This window comes from Electrophorus electricus, chromosome 13 (assembly GCF_013358815.1).
Source record: "Electrophorus electricus isolate fEleEle1 chromosome 13, fEleEle1.pri, whole genome shotgun sequence".
NCBI lineage: Eukaryota > Metazoa > Chordata > Actinopteri > Gymnotiformes > Gymnotidae > Electrophorus > Electrophorus electricus.
The window spans coordinates 12,447,573-12,468,070 of record NC_049547.1 but is presented as its reverse complement, the minus strand read 5'-3'; the positions used below and the strand labels follow the sequence as shown (position 1 = coordinate 12,468,070).

General features: G+C 47.9%; 1 protein-coding gene across 5 annotated transcripts in view; it reads right to left on the bottom strand.

The window, feature by feature from the left end:
• Positions 1-1,707: 1,707 nt before the first annotated feature.
• cdin1 (CDAN1 interacting nuclease 1) overlaps positions 1,708-20,498 on the bottom strand; it is a 56,521-nt gene continuing 37,730 nt past the window's right edge. For all 5 annotated transcript variants that reach the window (XM_027011612.2, XM_027011610.2, XM_027011611.2 and 2 more), the window contains one exon: positions 1,708-2,423. In XM_027011612.2, the coding sequence (XP_026867413.1) occupies positions 2,288-2,423 (136 nt within the window). In that variant the 3' untranslated portion in view covers positions 1,708-2,287. The remainder of the gene's footprint in view (positions 2,424-20,498) is intronic.

Here is a 20,498-nt window from a genome sequence, read left to right as displayed (position 1 = left end):
TCCAGGCTGCGGTCACTGCCTGAGCGCTAGTCTGCAGCGAGCCCTAGATGCCTGCACGGACAGCGTGCTGATCCGCGCTGCGCAGCGTGGGCCTCTCTCCCACATTAACGCAGGCAGCTCCCGGAACGCCGCTGCGGTCTGATCGTTCGGCCGTGGCGAGGACATGCGGCAGGAACGGACGGCTGGACTGTTGGTTGAGGAGACATCCACACAAGCTCTGATTAGCCTCTAAAAACAGCAGCCTCTGCTCAGAACATTCCGTGCCTCCGTTTTAGAAACACATTCGAGACTGACCTGCTGCAAGGCCTCGGAACAGACTACGACGCTCTCGGTACAGACGAAAAGCAGTCTGGCCATGAGGACACTTTTTACAGATGGTTTTAACCAAATATGATGGCATGCTGCTGCAAGATTAATCTCTCATACTTAGTATCGTCCTGCGTTGCAGGCAGAACGCAGGGAAAGAGCTGCTGGATGAAAGCTCCATGCCTTATTTGGAGTGCGCCATATGAGCGAGATTGTTGTGACAAGAACAATGATTCTAAAACCGGAGCGTGGAGGCTGGCTATGAAAACATGCACAAAAAAACAAAACAAAAAAAAAACAGAATCGTGTTGTGAAACCTGCAACTGCATCACGCAAATCTCATTTGCTTCTTCTCATCTCCTGCGTCCTTTCTAGTACAGGTTATAGGAAAAAAAGCAGCATTTGGTTTTCATTGTGTGCAGAAACTAATTTATAGTGGGTGACCCCAGCTCCTCTTTTGCGCAACAGCCATCTTGAAACACAATGGCAGGAAGGCTTGAAAGCAGAAAGGAACTGAATCTGCTGTTTACAGTTCTTCTTTATTCCAAATTGCACTCCCTCCTTTTAAAAAGCTTGTTTTTGCATCAGAGAGGAGCTGTAAAGTAATATCGTAGCGTTCCATGGCTGTGCAATACGAGTCTGTTAACTAGACTCTGGGGGCCCGCTGTTTGGTACCGCTTGGAGAAACGGGCCCAACAGAGGAAATCATGGCTGCCACATGACCCTTCTCTGACCCCTCCCACCCCCACTGCCCCAGTCCTCATAGCCTAAATGGAGTGGGGGCTGCTTAAGGGTTAGAGGTTTAAGGATAACAAATCATGCAACACTTTACTGCTATTTAAAAGGGCCACGCTGAGGCCCCAAGTAGGCCAGAGGAGAGCGGGGCTCTCCGGAGGGCAGCCGGGAGAGGGAGGTCAGGGATGGGTAATGCCCCAGCGCAGCGCACCCTGAGAGGAACAGGTCAGGGCAGGTCTGGGGCCCATCATCAGCACTGAGGGACAGAGGAGGGTGGAAGCTCAGCACGCTACTCCAGCTCCGAACGGCCTGATCCCAGCCTTCACATTTATGGCATTTAGCTTTTATACAAACTTACAATTATGACTGAGTACAACTTGAGCAATTGAGGGTTAAGGGTCGTGTTCAGGGGCCTAACAGTGGCAACTTGGCAGTGGTGGGCCTCGAACCAGAAACCTTCTGATTACAAGTCAACCACTAAGCTACCACTACCCTACATGCCATGCAGGAGCTGAAGAATTACGAACTGCCTGTTTTTTAACTTAAGTTTTTTTCACTCACTAATTCTCAGCTGAAATTGCTTTGCAGTAAAGGAACTAAATAGAGACACTGCGCCACAAAAGTAAACTCCTTGGGGGATGGAGGGGACGACAAATAACAAATTGCTCATTATTTGACTGTTGCTTTTATTGAACTTTGCTTTGAAGGGGAGTTAAACAAATACGTGAAATACGGTTTAAAAAAAACACCACTGGGAGTTAAAGACCACCATCACTCAAACTGCCCTGACACACGGCAAACGTGCGAGACATCCTGAATCAAAAACAGTACACAGGGAAAGAAGAGCGTCAGCAAATGGGCTTCCAAAGAGGCCACGCCCTGTCAGAGCCGGAGAGAGAAAGCGCGGAGAAGCGGGCCGATAAGGCCGACGAGTAGCCCCCCCGCCACGCGGCAAGAGGGGGCAGTGTGACGAGGGGAAGGGCAGTGATAAGAAGCACTAGCTGCCCCCTCTGCTCCTGCAGGGCTACAGGGCACAGGCAGCCTGGGGTCAGTCCACGCCTCTGCGCAAAATCAGGAGGCACTATCCCGGCACGACGCCGGGGAGGTCGACTGGAGTTCAGGGCAGATTTTTGCCAGTAGTCTCGCACAGCAGGAAGGCTAAATTGCTTCCGGATTCATGTCTTCACCGGTGCAGGCTGCCGTGGCCCGCCGCCCCTCCCAGCCTAGGTGTCACCCCTGGCCGACGTCAGCACGACCCCATGCTGTAGCACAGGGTTACGATGTCCGAGGGGAAGCAGTCTTTGAGCAGGATGCCTCTGTCCCGCTGGCAGTCCAGTTCTGCTAGGAAGCCGTACCAGTAGATCACCATTCCCGGGCCAAACCTGCAGATACAGATCAGAGTTCAGAATTACCCTAACACGCACGCTGTGTAGATATGAGATGTATAACTTGCGGTACAGAGGTCAAGTGGATTTTCTTGGCGTGTGCGCGCCAATGACGAAAACCTACATCCAACAAGAGGTGTGGGGCGGGGACAGAAACCCTGAGTAGAACACTTGCTTTTGATCCACCCCTTTAGGAAGCATGACTAAGCGCATAAAACAAAAGCAGTCACATGATAACATCAGCAGACGATGCACGGGCAGGATCCCTCCACAATGGACCTTCAGCAAGAACAACAACAGGGAGGGACGGCGGCTGAGAGTGGTCGTGGAGAACGTCCAGAGGCGAGTGGAGCTGGGAGGCCACGGCCCGGAAGAGCCGTGCAGCACTGCGTCCGTCGGGGCTCTTCCAGCGCCGGCCGGCCTCCCTCCGCCGCTGCGTCCGTCGGAGCTCTTCCAACGCCGGCCGGCCTCCCTCCGCCGCTGCGTCCGTCGGAGCTCTTCCAGCGCCGGCCGGCCTCCCTCCGCCACTGCGTCCGTCGGGGCTCTTCCAGCGCCGGCCGGCCTCCCTCCGCCGCTGCGTCTATCGGAGCTCTTCCAGCACTGTCCAGCTGTTCCATTCACATGGACACTTAGAGCAGCCATTTCTCCTTGGCTCACGTTGCACTTCGGGAGAGCTATAAATAACAGCGCGCGGCCGCTCGCTGAGAAAAGCTCCATTCAGACTAAATTCAGATCTACCGTTTTCTGCCACCCCCACCCCCTTCCATCTTCACAGGTTTTTGTGTTTTCCTAGTCACATCATATATCTACATACCACCGAGAAAGCACAGAAGTAATTATTACAAGCTTTGCTGGAAGAGTATAGTGTTATTTCACATTTTTCTTGAGGTCCCATGAATCATTTTCAGAGGCGTTTACTATGCCCCGCAGAAAGGCAGCGGGCTCATCCAACGAGGAAAGATCAGAGCTGCTCTTTGAACTCTGAGATCCAGACATAAAGCCATGTCAGAGTTGAGCTGCTTTTTTCGTAAGTGCAGAGACGCACACAAATCCAGTTTGGAAACAGCATAATTTAGTGACATACACTGTCCAGAGACAGTAAATGGGGCTTAGAGGCAGACAGGAAGCCGCCTAACGGACTATGCGGCGCGGCAGGAAGTTCAGCCCCTCAGGAACAGTTCGTAGAGCTCCAACTGTGATCAATCACGCCATCGGCGCATTGCGGCCATCTCTGTCGGCGTGGTAGTCAGGGTTAGCCACACTGCTCTTGTACACACCTCAAACACCACAGCCATCTAAGGCGTAGTCACCGTCACCATGACCACGATCCTGGCCACGGCTTTTAGACCTTTGCTGCGACGCGTCGCTGTGCCTATAAATAAAGAACCGTTTGACCCATGCCGGACGTGACGGGGGGGGCACCTGGACCGTATAAATACCCTGAACCCCCCCCCCACCACACACCCAAGGTGCGGAGGGTGCAGACCCCGCGCGGAGCGAGCACATGCGACCGTGGCCATGCATTCCCTGCTTTACAGGCTGTGATTTACAGTCCAGTATCTCTGGGCATCCAGGCCAAAACTAACAGGCCTGGAAAGAGGGCCCACAGATGCACTGCAAGTTCACCACAAAGTCACACATAGCTGAGCCTTTCAGCAGAGCACTCTGCAGGGGGAGGGGGAGGGGGAGGGGGACCCCCCCCCCCCACTCTAAAAGAGTACCATATTCCGTGGCGCTGCTGTATGGATGGCCATTCTTTTTATGGAAATGTTATGGAAACAAAATCTAAACATTTACATTAGATAACTTTGCAGAGAGGTTACGATAGACTTTTATTGAGCATCGGTGTGTGTTGCTCTTTTCAGACTGCGAGGTCGCGCTGGCAGGGGTAAGGGAGCGCTGGTAGGGGAACGGGCGGGGGGGCCCGAAAGAGGGAAAAGCAACCTTCTGAAAAGGTTAAAACGGTACATCAACAGATAAGGCGCAAGTGTACGATACATCATGTCCCTGGGTTGTCAGGGGCAGCCAGGCACAAATTGAAACAAGCAAAATGATAAACACTGGGGAGCAGTGTCACCGCCGCTGTGCCATAAAGAAAATAAATGGAGTTTGAATTCTATTTTGAATTAATAACGCTCATGCCAGGGAGACCTTGAGATAAAATCCCAGACTTAAAAATAAAATACATAAATAAAAACTCATACAACACTTGGGCTGCTAGCGGTGGCAGGCAAGGAGGGTATAGGAGGGAATTTCAGGGGCTCTCAGGCTAAAGAGTCACACTTGTGACTTGTTTCAAAACACATACTGGAAAATCTCAATGAAAGGTTTCCATAAATAACATGGAAAACGACACGCAGCTCCGACGGTAATTGTGGTCCATTATGTGAGCCAGTGCTCCATCACCTGAAGCTGGCACCCGCCACGCTCAGGAGAAACTCGGTGATCTTCCAATAAACATCTAACTGCGTAACGAGTTGGTGAAATTGTTTGTGAAATGTAGCTAATTTGGCGCACGGCGGCTTTGGCGGGCAGAGTGTGGGGCCGGCGGGGAGAGCCGGCAGGCAGACACGCTGCCATTAGCCCTAACGAGCGGCCTGCGCTCGATTTGGAAGCAGGTGCCATGCTGCTTAAGACGGCAGCTTAATGAGAGCACAGCTCTTAAGAACAAAAACCCAAATGGAGGTGCTGTGAGAGTAAGCTGCCATTAGCCTGGCCTCCTCCGCCCGTCTCTGTGCACGTGTAATCGCATCGTAATTAAATAACTAATTACAGCCCTCCACGGTGTCATCTCGAGCTCTCCCCGAGAAGCTCTTAGCAACTTCCCCGGAACACCTTTCCATCATAAAAGTGCACGAGGCCTAAACTGGAAGTGAAAAGGGGAGCCGAGAAGTTCCCAAAAGATCTGTTGGAAGCAACTGCATGGCTAATTGTATTTCTCTTTGCAGCACAACAGTGTCGCATGCTGAGACACAGCACATACTGAGCAGATTAAAATTTGCAGGAGAGCATGAGCCCACTGCCATTGCCCACTACTGTCGCATGAAAAAGAAATAAATAAACACTTGAGAAGAGATTCAAAAAGCACTGTCCACATACACCTGTGTTAAATATGGCATACATCTGGCAAAGTGCTGACATCCATTACACCGAATATGTGGCATGACTTCAAGTATACGACCAGGTTGGACCACAGCCTAAGGTGACCGAAAGGTGGGGGGGAAAGAGAGAGAGAGAGAGAGAGAGAGTTTGTGCTGTCACAGCCTTGGTCTGGCCTGGCTCTCTGCTGGTGATTAATTGGTGTTTATTTATAGGACTTGAACTGGGTGACAGTAGGGGGGGTGGATTACTCAAGGCTGCGAGCAAGGCGATATCAGCACAGAACCTCCGTCTCCCATGTTTAACTGGAGCAGCATGGCGATACCACCACCACCACACAGCCCTCGACACAAACAAGCACTGTGTGCTGGTCCACTCTTCCTAAAGATCACAAACAGCCCAGAAAGCAGCCATTAACATCCTCTCTGCTAAGGAAAACTCTTGTTGTGCTGGAAGCTCTCAATTCACTCAGGTACATGAAAAACACAAACGACTCTGAGATGGGCAAAGCACAGCCTCCAAACGAGCTTCAAACACCGCTGTTGTAATTAAGCTCCAACAGGCTGCAATAAACATCCCGTCCTGATCCAGGTGTAATTTTAGAAGACGTTTTTATGTTCTCTCACTGCCGCTGTCGATGGCCTTTCGAGACAGGATGCGACACGGATGCCATCCTTTGACCTGCAGGCGCTGTGTGTCACTACGATCGGGGAGATTAAGGATGGATTTTAAAAAAGGCCCTTTATCGGAAACCTTGGGAACCTGGACAACTCAGCAAAAGAGAGCTGACCAGGGTTCTCTTACAGCTCACGTCTCCTTCAGACCCGTTGCAGTGGCGGCTGAGGCCCCGCCCACCGTACATAGTGATGACCTCATTAATTCGCCAAGGTAAAAGACAGTCACCCCCGTCCAGCATGTGGCTGCAACTGCGTAAAAGTGCACAGCACTCATTATCGTCTGCTCGCTGTATTAATGACCGCCGCGCTATTGGTGAGGTGAGATCCAATAAACGCCTGGCCTGTCCGTGATAATGACTAAGGAGATGGCACTTCCAGTTTTAGCCACTTAATTTCCTCTGAAATGACAGGGTGGTGAGGAAGGGAGACGTGGCCAGGGCCACAGGGTCAGCAATCAGGAAGACCTGCACACGAACGCACCTAGACAGCCATCGGCCAGGCTAAAATTACAGAGATAGAGAAACGGAAACCGAAAGCTGTCCCCTATATGCATTTGGTCTTTGTTAAAATGAACTGCGGTTTTGGGATGGAAGACACACCCGTGGCCTCTTCCCATTGGGAAGTTGCTTCTGCTGCCGTCGCCGAAGCTGTTCAGATCTGCCGCGTCACGCTCGGACTCGCTCCGACATGTGGCCGGCCGGGTTTATCTACGCGCCAAAGCCAAACAGCCCGAATGCTTCCGCGTGGCTGCCAGAATATGTATGGGGATGGGGGGAGCACAATGGGTGGGAGGGATGGGATATCTGGAGAAGCCTCGTGCCCTGCTGACACCATGATGTTCTGGTAAAAGCTCCAGAACTCAGCATGTGCCACTCAGCCAGTTCTCCAGCATGCAGCAATAACCCCCACCCCCTTCCCCTGTGATCAGTGTCCTCCTAGGACTGCTCTCACACTGGAGGCCCCACGCTCACCCCCACCGCTCTGGATCAAGTGTCGGGTGACCTGGAGTTCAGCCCATCCTTAGGAGTGGCCTGTTCCCCATCACCCTAAATGGTACTCTCCATCATGCAAATGTCCAAAAGCTTTCATTACAACTTCTTAAGAGTGGATTCATTAAAAGATGATACATTCAGATGGCATTTCATTACACAATCCCATTTCGAAGAAGTGATGTTTTAAATTGCCCATTGCAAAATCAACAACAACAAACTCAATGCAGAAATATTTTAATAGTTTGCAGCCATGGACCTTGCTGGTCCTTCATGAATAACAAAGCTTAGTACTCTAAACAGGACTGCATGATATGGACAAAATATCATATTGCTACTTACTGTAACTATGATGCGTTTTGCAATACCTTAAAAGCCAGTGGTGGGTAGAGTAGCCAAAAATTGCACTCAAGTAAAAGTACTGTCATTTTAAAATAATACTTACTCAAGTAGAAGTAACTATTTACATGATTACTTAAGCAAAAGTAACAAAAGTATCTTTTATAAAGACTACTCATTAGCGAATTACTTTAATCGAAACAATAAAATCAAGTAACAGCATATTCATATATATATATATATATATATATATATATATTCATATATATATATATATATATATATATATATATATATATATATATATATATATATATATATATATATATATATATATATATGAGGCCCACAAACTAAAATATGTTGTCCCCATTGTTCTTTTTACACTGAAGGCAAATGTTTTTTAAAGATGTTTTTCTCAGGCATAGTTTTTAAGTGACTTTTCCAATAAGTATACATTACTTGTTCATGAATAAGGCTGTTATTACATTTAAAATATGTGCCATGTTTAAGAGCCCTCTTCAGTGTGCAGTGTCCGACACAGACGGGCTCCACTTTCCTTGATACCAGTTTCCCATAGGCCTGCTGTAATGACACTTGAGTATAATCGGTTGTAAACTATTTGTCCAACCTAAGTAGACAGTTAAAAGCACTTTGGTACATCACATCTACTAAAGGCCATTCATGTAGATGTAAATATAAGGGAACAAAAAAAAAAAATCTATGCTTGATGGGAGAAATTCTGAAAACATTTGGATTCTGGTATTCAGTGCGCAAAAACACTTAAGGTTTTCTTTGCTCTGGGTCTCGGTCCTACGGATTTTTTTCTATCGGCTAGGTGAAATATTGTGTATATAACATAAGTCACAAGCGACGCTGGATTTGGTGACCACGTTGTGAATAGTACAGTTTATATGAGCTCTTGTTCAAGGTCACTTGCAGGATATTTTGCTTTTCGTTATATTTACACTGCGATTAGTCTACCGATTAGTCAGACCAGCTGGCTAGCTAGCTACATATTCTACGTTACCTAGCTCACAGAACCTGTATGTGGGCAAATATGAATAACATGAATCAATAACAAACCTTAATTTTTATAACCTTGACACTTGACACCTTTATTCTCTCAAAAATATCCCTCAATATTGGCATGTATTCCTTCCTGCAAGCCATGAGTTCAGTTCAGCTGCTGCGTATATTTTTCTGTTGCTTGTCGTTTGCAGAAACGAAGATAGCTAGCTAGCCATTTTTTCTTAGAATATCGATATAGGACCACACTTTACTTTTATATAATTGCACATTAGGAGAAGGCACCGATTTCACACAGATATGTGAACCTTAAAGAACGGTATATGTAGCGATATATTTTTCATAAATTTAATCATTCGAGTCCCACGCCGGAAAATGTGCCTGTTCGCTGTTCATCATGTCGTTCTACTGTCCAACTTGTCTGACTTACTGAAGCAAAGTGGTGGCCCTCAATGATCATTTCTAGGGATTTCTCTAACCCTCCCACACTTGACAGGTTGTGGCGAAATGTACAAAGGGTAAAAATTACTTTAAAATGTAATGGAAGGAACGTTGATAAATATAACTGAGTAAAAATAAATTTTTGACTTCGCAAATGAACTCGAGTAAGAGTATAAAGTACCCTCTTTAAAGTGACTCTTAAAAGTACAATTTGTTCTAAAGGTTACTTAACTAAATTTAACGGAGTACACGTAGAGCGTTACTACCCACCTCTGTTAAAAGCCTTGAATGTGATATGATAATCATTATTTTCACCAAAAATACTTTTGTTGGGTCACACTGGACTTGATTCTTTAAAACCAAAACACAACACTCATCATCCACATTTAAGCTTGGTCAAGAGCCAGCACACAAAAACTTTTCCAAAATGTTCCAGGGCATTTATTGAAAAACATACTACAAAAGCCAGTGTTGGGGTGAGCAATTAACAAACGACTGTGTAAACCTCCCTCTCATTAATCCAAACGTACTGAAATTTCACAGCGTGCTTTGTAAGGAAGCGAGAAGAGCCCACGGTGCTGACGTGCAGATGAGCCCTCACTGACACGGTGAGGTAGCGCTTAACCTGATGCTGAGAATCACTGGCACTCCCATGACAGCGTCAAGGGGATACACGCTCCTTTAACCTGTTATTCCGAACTCCCAGCAGCCCACGTCGATAATTAGCCAAAGTCTCTTGGGGCAGAAGGAACAAATCCCTGAGAACGGCCTCCATTTTGTGTTGAGCCGGCCCTGCTACGCGCCATGGCCTAATCCTGCCCTTAACCCTGCCGGTTAATGTGTTTCCAATTTACCAGGAGCCCCTCCGCGACTGCGCTGGTAATCAGTGACAGTGCCGAGTGTAATCTGAGCCGAGTCTGGCTGCACTGGCCCGGGCGCCTCACTGCTGAATAGCCCCTCATCTCCGCGACGCAGAGGGAGCCGCTGCCCGGCCAGATAAACAGGCCTGCCGCTCTGCTCGGGACAGCTCTGGTGGCTAACGGCTCGACCGGGCTGACCTTGTGCATGAGCGCACACAACGCGTGGGTGAAGCGGACCGCAACTCTCAGCCACGCGGCAAACGCGAGACACCGTGTTTATTTTCTTGCCCCTCCGGAACGGCTGACTTTAACTTTTAAAAGCGATCCTCCGATGGCTGCAAATTACCACATAAGGATCCCAGACACAGAGCTGGTGCGGAAGAGGACGCTGGAGGAGGCGTAAATTACACTGCTTATAAATAGGTGTGAAAGTTGGTTTTCTGACACCCAAGGAGAAAACCACGGAGGGGGACGGGACCAACAAAATAAGAGCAGTGTAAAAGAAGGTCTGCGTTAAAACAGCTCTGGCTTTTGTCCAAGTCGCCACCTCTGGAAGTGCACGGTGGTGCTACCGCCACTAAATCAACATGTCAGCGTCACGGCATCTGAACTTTTGCTTCAGTCCATATTGCTTACAGCTATTCAGCCGCTGTAATGGACTGTTACCCCAGCCACCCTGCCGCACAAACAGAGAGCAGAGATTTTCTCTCAAGCGCAGTTTCGAAAATTGCTGCGCACAGATTAACGACAATAATCGGGCTGGCGCACACAGCATCCGGGTGTCGCCCCGCTGCCAGGTAAGCGGGTCTGAAGGCTGGTGTTGGCGTCCACCCTGCTCACGTCCTGTAGTGCGGACCTGCTGGAGTCGGGGATCGGTGGGCACAGACAGCCTCGTGCTAACGCAGCACCATATTTACATTCCAGGGGGTAATTTTAGCCCCATGGGGGCACATGGCGTCATTTGGCCCCATCACCAGCCAGTTGGCTAAGCATGGGACCCTTTAGTTTGTGGGTGTTATAGAGAGCCAGTACACACACACACACACACACACACACACACACACACACACACACACACAAATATCCAGTACAGCACACTCACACCTACTTATGTTCTTATAGCCAGAAGGAAATGACTCACTTGCAGACAGGCCTTTGGATACATGTTGCACATAGACACTATAGTTTTTGCCTGACATTTAAAAAAAAAAAAAGCATTAACAGCAAGTAAAACCAAAAATATGGCAGGCATGGGAAAGCAGACTTTAGCAATAGCTTTGATGCATTTAACACAAGCACTCCATTTTGCAGATGTGTATGCAGATGTGCTAGTTTTCTAGCTCATAGAATAAGAGGCATCACAGAAAAAACTGTAAAAATATGAAAACTGCACATCATCTTTAACTCTTAGCATGCGGTGAGTGGGAGCAGCAGAGCCAGAGGGTGGGGTGCACTGGGCCCGTTCTGCTACACAGCAGCTACATGGGACCACGCCAGTGTTTGCTCTGATGAGCAAATCGAATTTCATTGTCGTTTTAAAACATTTACAAAGCAAACAAAACCCGAGTGGGACTGCGGCTCCTGGTGGGAGGCCGCCCGGTCAGGACTTCTCCTGCGCTCGCTCACCGCACCACGGGATTCAGGGACACCTGAGAGCCTCCTCTGGGTGGACTGGCCACACTCATTAGCCAGGGGATCAAACGGAAAGTTAAATACTTCGAAACATGTAACAGAAGAAGGGGTGGGTAAAGCGCAAGGGTCAGGCTGACGCCAAACACTAGTCCTCGGGCAATCTGCTATTGATTTTAGCTCGTTTGGGGGGGGATGTGGAGGTTTGCAGCAAGGGCACTGCGCGCACAGGCTGTCACTCCGGCAGTCTGACCCCGTTTTCCAAAGGCTGACAGCTCTGCTGCGCGGCGGCGGCGACAACGACACAAAGCGTCTCTCCGCCGCTCATGGGGGGCGGGGGGAGGGCAGCTCTAGGACGTGACCGTGCAGCCCTCGAGCACAGCAGGCCCCGGACAGGAGCAGCCTCCCACCGGCCTGGGCTGCTGGCAGCACGGCACTACACTGTACAGGTGCTCGGTGAACTGAGCTGGAGCTGTGATGAGCGAAACACTGGTACTCCCCTTCACTTCTGCCTAGGCTCACCAAGGAGGCACCAGAGTAGGTGCATATATATGTACAAACACACACACACACACACTTAAACAGAAACCATAAACAGAGTGACAGGCTGAGAGATGAGAGGACAAAACTAAGCCACAGCTGTAAGAAACTAATATAGTACTGATATGTTAATGCATTTGTTTGCAATAGACCACAGCTAAAATATTTGCAGAAAGTAATATAGCAGTGATAAGAAAATGTGTTCGTAAACAGGGAACCCTGGCTAAAATGCACACGCAATACAACACAAACAGAACGGCAGGTGAGTCAGGTTGCCGGAGCTGGTGTCTGTGTGTGTGGGCGGTTACTGCTGACATCAACCAAGTCCATCAGGCTGTTCCTCGCCGCCGCCATGTGCTGGTCATTCCGCCCCTCTGATGGTCCTAACCACTTGGTGGTGGGAGGGGGGAGGCTGGAGCCCTTTTCACTTTTCTTCATCAGAGTGCCAAAGGGGACACCTTTAGCCAGGCCCAGGCAGGCCTGACCGCCCCCCCGCCACTCCCACCCGCACTTAATTTAGCCAGCCCGTCCGTCCCGAGAAGCCCGTCCGCGTCAAATTAGAGTGGGCCGCCATTGTCCTCATTATGGCCCTGGAAAATGCCATCATGACTGATGCTGCAAGGTCCCTTGCTTGTCACTAGTTGTCAGCCAGACACGGAGTTTGGATACACACAGCTGACAGGTAATCTTAATGTCTTCAATTATCCCAATTAGTCCTGTCATAAACAATCTGATAGGTGCTTGCCAAACACCAACAGATAAACACGTGCACGGATCCAGGAGAAAGGCGGAGTGCACCTCGGCACGCGGATGGGTGTGGATGTGTGCGGGATGTGTGCGTGTTAATGAGAAGTGTAATGGGTTTATCAGTGACGAAGCGCATGGCTTCTCCTTTGTCTCCCGGCGTCCCAGCATGCTCAGCTGTGCTGTGCTCTCTGCTACTTGGTCACTTCAAATTGTACCATCTCCTTTCATTAGCACATTGCCCGGTGAGAATCTGAAAGGCTGTGACAAAATTAATTTAAAAAGAGTGGGAGCAGATTGGCTGAAGCAGGTGCTATAAGGGAGATAAAACAAGTGTAAGCGCGCGCACGCGTGTGTGTGTGTGAGTGAGAGAGAGAGTGAGTGTCCCCGTGTTCTTTCTTCATCCTCATTGGTGGTAAACCAGACTTTTTAAAGCATCTTTTTCCATTATTCAAATTTTCATTATAATTTCGCTGTTAATTAAACTTTTTTCATTTACTATTTCCATTATAGAAATCTCCTTATATTAAGGCAACACCTAAAGATTGGTTACTGAGAGACTAAACAATCCAATGGCATTACGGGGGATACAGCAGTGTCTGAGAGTCGCCTACCAAGAAGTGAAACATTGCACCAGTACTGGGATTGTTTTTCAGGATGCAGTACAAGAATCGGACCTCAAACTTCTTCACTAAGCTCCTCTGACACTGCTAGACAAGTTTTTAATGTGAATGCACTAACAGTAGGGATAACACACAGGGTGCTATACTAACTGAGGGGATATCAAATGTTAGTTGTTATGAGATTATCAATTAATGAACAAATGAATGAATTTCATCAATTCCTCAATTAGTTAGGAGCACGTGTGTGTTACCACTTGAATAAAACATGAGGCATCACAAAAAGTATACAAACAGATCTAGATATATACAGCACGAGGACTTTTGTATCAGCTAAAACACTTTTTTTTTTGTCTCAGTTTTGTATTACGTATTCAAGTCTTGAATGAGTCTAGAAGTCTTGAATGAGACTTGAACTCTTTCTAACATACATATAGGTTCTCATTATAGGTTCAAAAGAGTTATTTTCATGTAGGCCAGTGGTCTGATTCACAAGATTGATGGTATGAGCAAACTCATATACAGACACTGTGGGTCAGCATTAGTATATGCATATAGCCCCATTTCAGAACATCGCTATCTTCCAGTGAGCTGAAAGTTCCAATCAAAATGTGCACAAAAATGACAAAGTAAAGATAAAATGATAGAGCCCCAGGTACCAGGAGCAGAGGGAGCGACTGCTGACCCCCAGTGTACAGAGCTCCCGAGGAGGTGCAGGTGCCACATATGAGGCTGCCTTGTGGGCGTCAGGGGCAATTACAGGAGGCGGGCAAATCCACCGCGGACCCCTCTCTTTGCTCCTGACCCCCACACCATGTGACAACTGAGATGGTGAAAAAGACAGAGAGAGAGAGAGACACACACACACACACACACACACACACAGGGCTCGTCACAGGGAAGTTGTAATAGGAAATTGCTTTTGGCAACTATTTGTTCTGCACTAGAATCTTTTTTTTTTTTTTTTTTTTTTTTTTTGTGCCAACACTGCGAGCCCCATTGGAAAACAGGGCAGGTCTCCCTAATGAGTAATCTATTTCAAAGCAGTCTTGTCTGGGCATGACAGTTTACTGAGAGGCTTGAAGAACTGGTAATTACCAGTGTTACGGGGCAATTAATGCATATTACACTGCGGCACTCATGGTGGCGACTGTCAGCTCCCCAATAAAAATGAGCACTCTTCAGCTAAAGGGTGACGTTAATTGGACCTTTAATGACTATGCACAGGAACCAAGCCAAATAGGAACAAAACAGGGGACACTGCCTGACTTCAGGAGCGGCATGGAAATTGTACTAAAAATGAGATTAATTGCTGTTGGGGAGGTGGAGAAAAAAAAAAAAAAAAAAAAAGAATGGGGGAAAGAGTGAAGGGGGGAAAAGAATGAAATTACAGGGTTTGGTGAACAGGGGGCTCTTGTTGCAATGACAATTCTGTTATCTTATATATTCTCTATGTCTGAAGAGGGCCAGTGGAAGGTTTGAAGGGTCTGTATATGGGGTTAATGTGCAGCATACTGCACTCGTTAAACTCTAAGAAAAAGTTCACAGGAATTTCTATTAGTAAAGAAATAATCTGGAGACAATTCAGTACTTTAAGGTTAAAGAAATCCCTACAAGTGGGGGGAAAGAAGAAACCAAACCAGGTGATTTTCTCTCTCAGGCCTCTAAAGAGGTGGTGTGCGTTTGTGTATTAATGAGCAGAGAGCCACTTCAGCAGGTCGGGGTTACGGAAAAAAAAAAAAAAACCCCTCCCAAAGCCCATTGTGTGTAATGAAGTAACTCAAGTGGAAGAAGTTTAATTAGCAAGGGAATCAACTCCGGACTTGCTGCTCAAGTGCATTAACACCCCCCCCCCGCCCAACCCCACCCCCCAAACCCCCCAAAAACAACAACATCAAATTACCAAGTTCTTTCATCAACACAGAGCAGAAGCAGAATAAACCGCAAGGGCTCGTATATGAGCAGACCGCACACTCCGGCCATATCAAGTAGCCTTGATTAATGCTGTTTATCTGCACGCGCTCCACCCGAATATGCAAGCATGCAAGTCAAAATATTCACATGCGAAACATCGGCAGACATTTGCATGCATTTTTGATTTGGCGCTTGCGCGGGGCTTAAAATACGCGTCAGGCAGGAGTGCGACGCTGCCTGGCGCGGTGTCACGGCACACACCCTCACTGTCACTGGTGATGAGAGAACTTCCCGGCTTCAAAGCGGCTCTTTTGCGTTGGGAAGGAAAAGGAGCAAATATTTGAATTGCAAAACCACATCATCTTCCGACATGATAAAATTTGAGACAACTTCCAATAGTTAAAGACCTATATTTCCCCCGAACAAGTGAACCGTCAGCAAGCTGTTAAAAGGGGTGAGCCTGGGACACACTAAGCCCCTCCTGCAGTAATTTAGCATATCCAAATTTGTGTAATAGGATGTGACATGTTTCAGCCTCCTCTGAAATTGTGTGTGTGTGTGTGTGTATATATATATATATATATATATATATATATATATATATATAAAAATGCAAGGAGAGAACCATAAAAATGTTATAAGAGGCCCTTGTATTCAAGAAAAATCCAGCGTACAAGTCCTGGGTTCTCAGACTAGCTGGCCCGGTTTTGATTAGTGACTGAAGCGTCATTTCTTAAGCCATCAAGCACTTGGGGCGCGCAGCAGGAGGGTCCCTTACCACTCCTGCTCTGGCACCACCATCAGCAGCTACCGTGTCGGGGCGAGCAGGAACCACGCGCCTGCTGCGTGGAAGCTTCTTTACTCGCGTCCATTTGCCAGACTCTCCTGCACATTTCACAAGTTACACTGCACATCAAAAACAAGTCTTCTGGCAACAGTAGACAGTTCTATGAACCAGCAAAAAGCTTGGCAAGATGTATCCAAAAGGCAAATATTATTATGAATCATAGCATATTTGAAAATAGGATTTCCTAATTTTTCATGCCAGAAAAAATATGACATTTAAGATCGAAGATAATACAGCCACAGACAGCATTGATGGCAATGAATAGCCATCTTCAGACCGCTGAAATAACACTTTTTATTTTTTTTAAAAATCGGAAAAACACTGACATGGGGAAATATGTTTAAATTCTTTTCTCAGGAGGAAATGTTACCACTACTTGGCATAATCCACAAACTAAGAGCCTCTGAGATATTTGGAAAATATTTTTTGTGGAATGTTCCAAATGTCCACAAACTGATGAAAGGTGATTTTGTCAAAGAGGATTTCATCAAGGCAAAAGAGATTTATTGCCTAAAAATGTGAAAACATTAAACTGTAGCACTAAAACGTCATCAATAAAGACAGTGACTTGGGTCTGGCGATCGCGTCCACCACACGAAAGCCTCCACCTGCAAATCACACAGGACGGATCTGGTGACCGCAGGCTGACGTAGACTGATACACGCTCTGCTGTTGTGCTCTCTGGGGCAATCCTGTGCCCCCGCGTTGCACGCACTGCCCCGTTCCCATGGCGCCTATCCCGAGTGCAGACACTCTGGAGACAATCAAAAGCCTGGGTGATGGATAACTTCAGCGCACAATGACCTCTGTCACAGGGGTTCGCCCTAAATCAATCTGAGCGATAAGGACGCCGCACCTTGGCAGTGCTCGCCGGTGGCTGCGCCGCATATCTGCAGGGGGAGGAAGTCTGAGTAATCGCTAAAGACACGCTGCAACAAAACCACAGAGCCCGCTTTGTCAAACACAATTTACAACGCGTATGCCGCCTCCGCCGGTGCTGTTAAGGCAGTCATTAGGAGCGGGAGCGTGATAGGAGTCTGTGTTTATGACTGGGCACTCCGAAAGTCTGTCTGGGAGAGCAGAGGAGTAGCGGCCTGGGCTTTTGGGGGGGGGGGGGGGGGGATCAGGCGGACCCGAGGAGAGGAAGAAGGCCCTGGGGCTTTGAGTCCTCCATGTCAGCCCTGCGTGGGCCGCCTTCATTTGCGGTGATGCATGCAGGGAGGGGTTGGAGGTTGAAGTTGAGAGGAGGGCCGACAGGAAAAAGGGGGCCGAGCACTTTGGGAAGATTCCAGCTCTTTGCATGCTAAGACCCCGGAGCAGTTTCTCATTTGTCCCTCTCCTTTCCTTTTTTAGACAGGTCGCGTATAACTTTCCATTCAGTGGCATCAACGCCAGCAAACATGACAACAAGCGTCGCAATTATGTGACCCCTCTCCGCCAGAGTCAACCGTTTCGAAAGTGCAGCTTTTCAAATGCCGATTAAAATGTGTTTGCTTGCACATTCTAAATAACATGCGACAACACCGGTAATATTTCAGCCAACAGTGAAAGCATTCTCTTAGTCTATGACCTTTTGCTTTCCTTTGCTTGGACAGCCACAGGTAACCTCTACTGAGCATTTCCCACGAACTCGGGGATATGAAGAGAAGGATGTCCGGCGGTGCAACAGAGGCCTGAAGGTTTACGCCCCAGTGTTTGGTTTCACCCGGGCAGCTCAGGCAAAATGTTTTGCAATCGTTACTCAAGAGTGTGTCCCACTTTCTAATTCAAACCACAGCGAAGGCCTCTTCCCAGTGGAGGCGGCAGGCCACAGGGTCCGGCCAGGGCCGGAGAGGCAGCTGAAGGGAGCTGCCGCCTGTCAGCAGGTCCGCTAACTGAGCGCCCACCAATGCTAATTGCCAGATTAGGTGAGGAGTCGTCCACTACCCTTCACTTTACGAATGTAATCGCCACACATGCCTTCCAGTATGATTCAAATTAACAGTGGAAGCCATTACGGAGAAACATTCCCTGCTGTCATAATGGGTATATATCAGTTACATTTACATTTCAGCCAGGCTTGAAGAAACATCACTTTTCTTAAGCACATTTCACATTACCTTCTGCCAGTTTGGGGAGGAGGAGAACTTCAGGGGAGGGAGCTGTTTAAAAGTGGCCAAACTCTACGCAAATTTAATAGTTTTCACATTCATTACAATCGCGGCAGGAAGAGAATCCAAGCAGTCAGGCGGGACAGTGAGGCGATCTCAGCAAGCCACAGCTGCCTTGAAATTGAAGTGGCAGCTTCTATCGGAGAGAGCTTTCACCAGACAGCTCCATTTTCTCTGGGACTTTAGCCCAGCTGACATATGAACTCATAATAGAAATAAGAGTGGTCACTCAAAGCACACAGTCGATACACATCGGAGCCGCGGCTGAAGCCGGCGCAGGGTGGGGGATAGGTGGGCAGGGGTGGGGGCGTGTGCGCACGCAGTGGCTGATAAAGACATCCCACAGACGTTAGGCTGGGTTACTCTGGACGTCACTGTGGACATCGTTCGGCAGGGTGGCGAGGTTTGGCTGGCTAAAACACCTCTTCCTGCCCTGCTATCGTGATCTGGACGGCTATCGGGACGGCGCTAGGAAAAAGAACGGAAAAAACTCCTCCTAGTGATGACACACTCAGCGGGAATGCACATCCACATTGCTGGTCCCTTACAGCGTGAAACACGAAGGTGCACTATGGCCCTGCTTTATGGCATCTATAAGAACAAAGGGCACCATGTTGGCAGCGGGAGGCAGCATACGCCCCCGCATCAAGAGGGGCCGAGCACTTTCGACTGATTACAGTACTGTGTGTGTGTGTGTGTGTGTGTGTGTGTGTGTGTGCGCAGCAGAAGAATCTCGCCGACCTGAAAGATATCAAACATCAGTCTGAACAGAGGAGTGAAACCAAAGGTCAGGGCTCTCCACTTCTCATCTGTCTCTGATTAGGATGTGGACGTTCACTACGAGGAAGTGAGCTGTGCTTAACACACCAGGCAATCAAGACGCAAGAACCTTAAACCAGAAGCACTGTGACGTAAAAGCAGACATACCGTATTTGACCTAAAATTGATATAGACATAGGTGGCATTAAATGACTGTTTAAAAATAGCATTAGTACTTCAGATTTGCTAGTGAAAGTGATGAGTAGTGTTCCTTTCACAAACTTGTGAAATCAGAACATAAGACATCCTCTCCATGTTTTCTCTTTAGGAAATTCAGAAGAAAAATGGAGTAACAATAAATATGAGTAACCCGAAACGCATAAAAATCCACAGAAGAGATGAAAAATGTCTTATTTACACAATGTTCAATACTCTCACATTCAAGAACAAAAATAATAACATTCCAACAAGTGATACCTGGGAAAAAATATAAAATCACTTCTTTTACCTGACCCAAACCCTGCCACATTTCCCATAAAGCCGAATACACTATAGGAAGTGATTTGTATAGCACGGCATGTTTGTTTTTATGGAGACTTGTTTATATATATTTAGCATGGTAACGCATGAGCTTACTAATTGTGGTATATACAGGCATGCTGTCTGGAAGGCTAGCTGTCCTTCATAAGCTCTGTTTGCTTGGGTTACCTCTTAGCCTGAAATGCTCAAAGGCTCCTTACAGAAACAAAATCAACCTCAGGCTGGCATGCCGTGATCACATTCAACGAGGTCACCGCGAAGCAACCGTGGAGGGAGGAGAGAAACAAAACAAAAGCCCAAGTCGAGGTCGACTAACCCCCGGGTGACGTTTATGGATACTGCGGTCCGGAGCCAATCCCTTTCGCCAATGTGTTTCCCTGATGAGGGCTGTCGGAATGGGCCAACATCTGTTCCTCGATTAGGATGACATGATGGCGGCGGGCTGTAATTGATGGCCCGGGCGCAAGCTCCGAGACGCCGAGCGAGCGGGCCGTGCAGGGGACGAGGGCCTTAAAAGAGGGGTACGTCCGAGTTATTTATACACGGAGGGGTACGTCCGAGTTATTTATACACGGAGGGATACGTCTGAGTTATTTATGCACAGCCACTTATCACAGCCATCTCGCCTCTCACCTCGAGCCGTCCACCTCTAACATCCGCTGCTGTAAAACCGACACGAGATGGGCATGAACTCCCAGATGAGCGGAGGGCTCTCGTTCACCAAGTCTACAGGAATGTTGTTGTTGTTAAAAGCACAAGCCAAAAACAGGACCAGGCAAAGTAACAGTGAAACAATTAAGCCCCCAACCAGTAGTCTATAGTGTGATAACAATGCTACTGTTTCCCTGTTTATCTTTTTTAAAAATTCTCATCGAAACAAAACTTGGACATACAG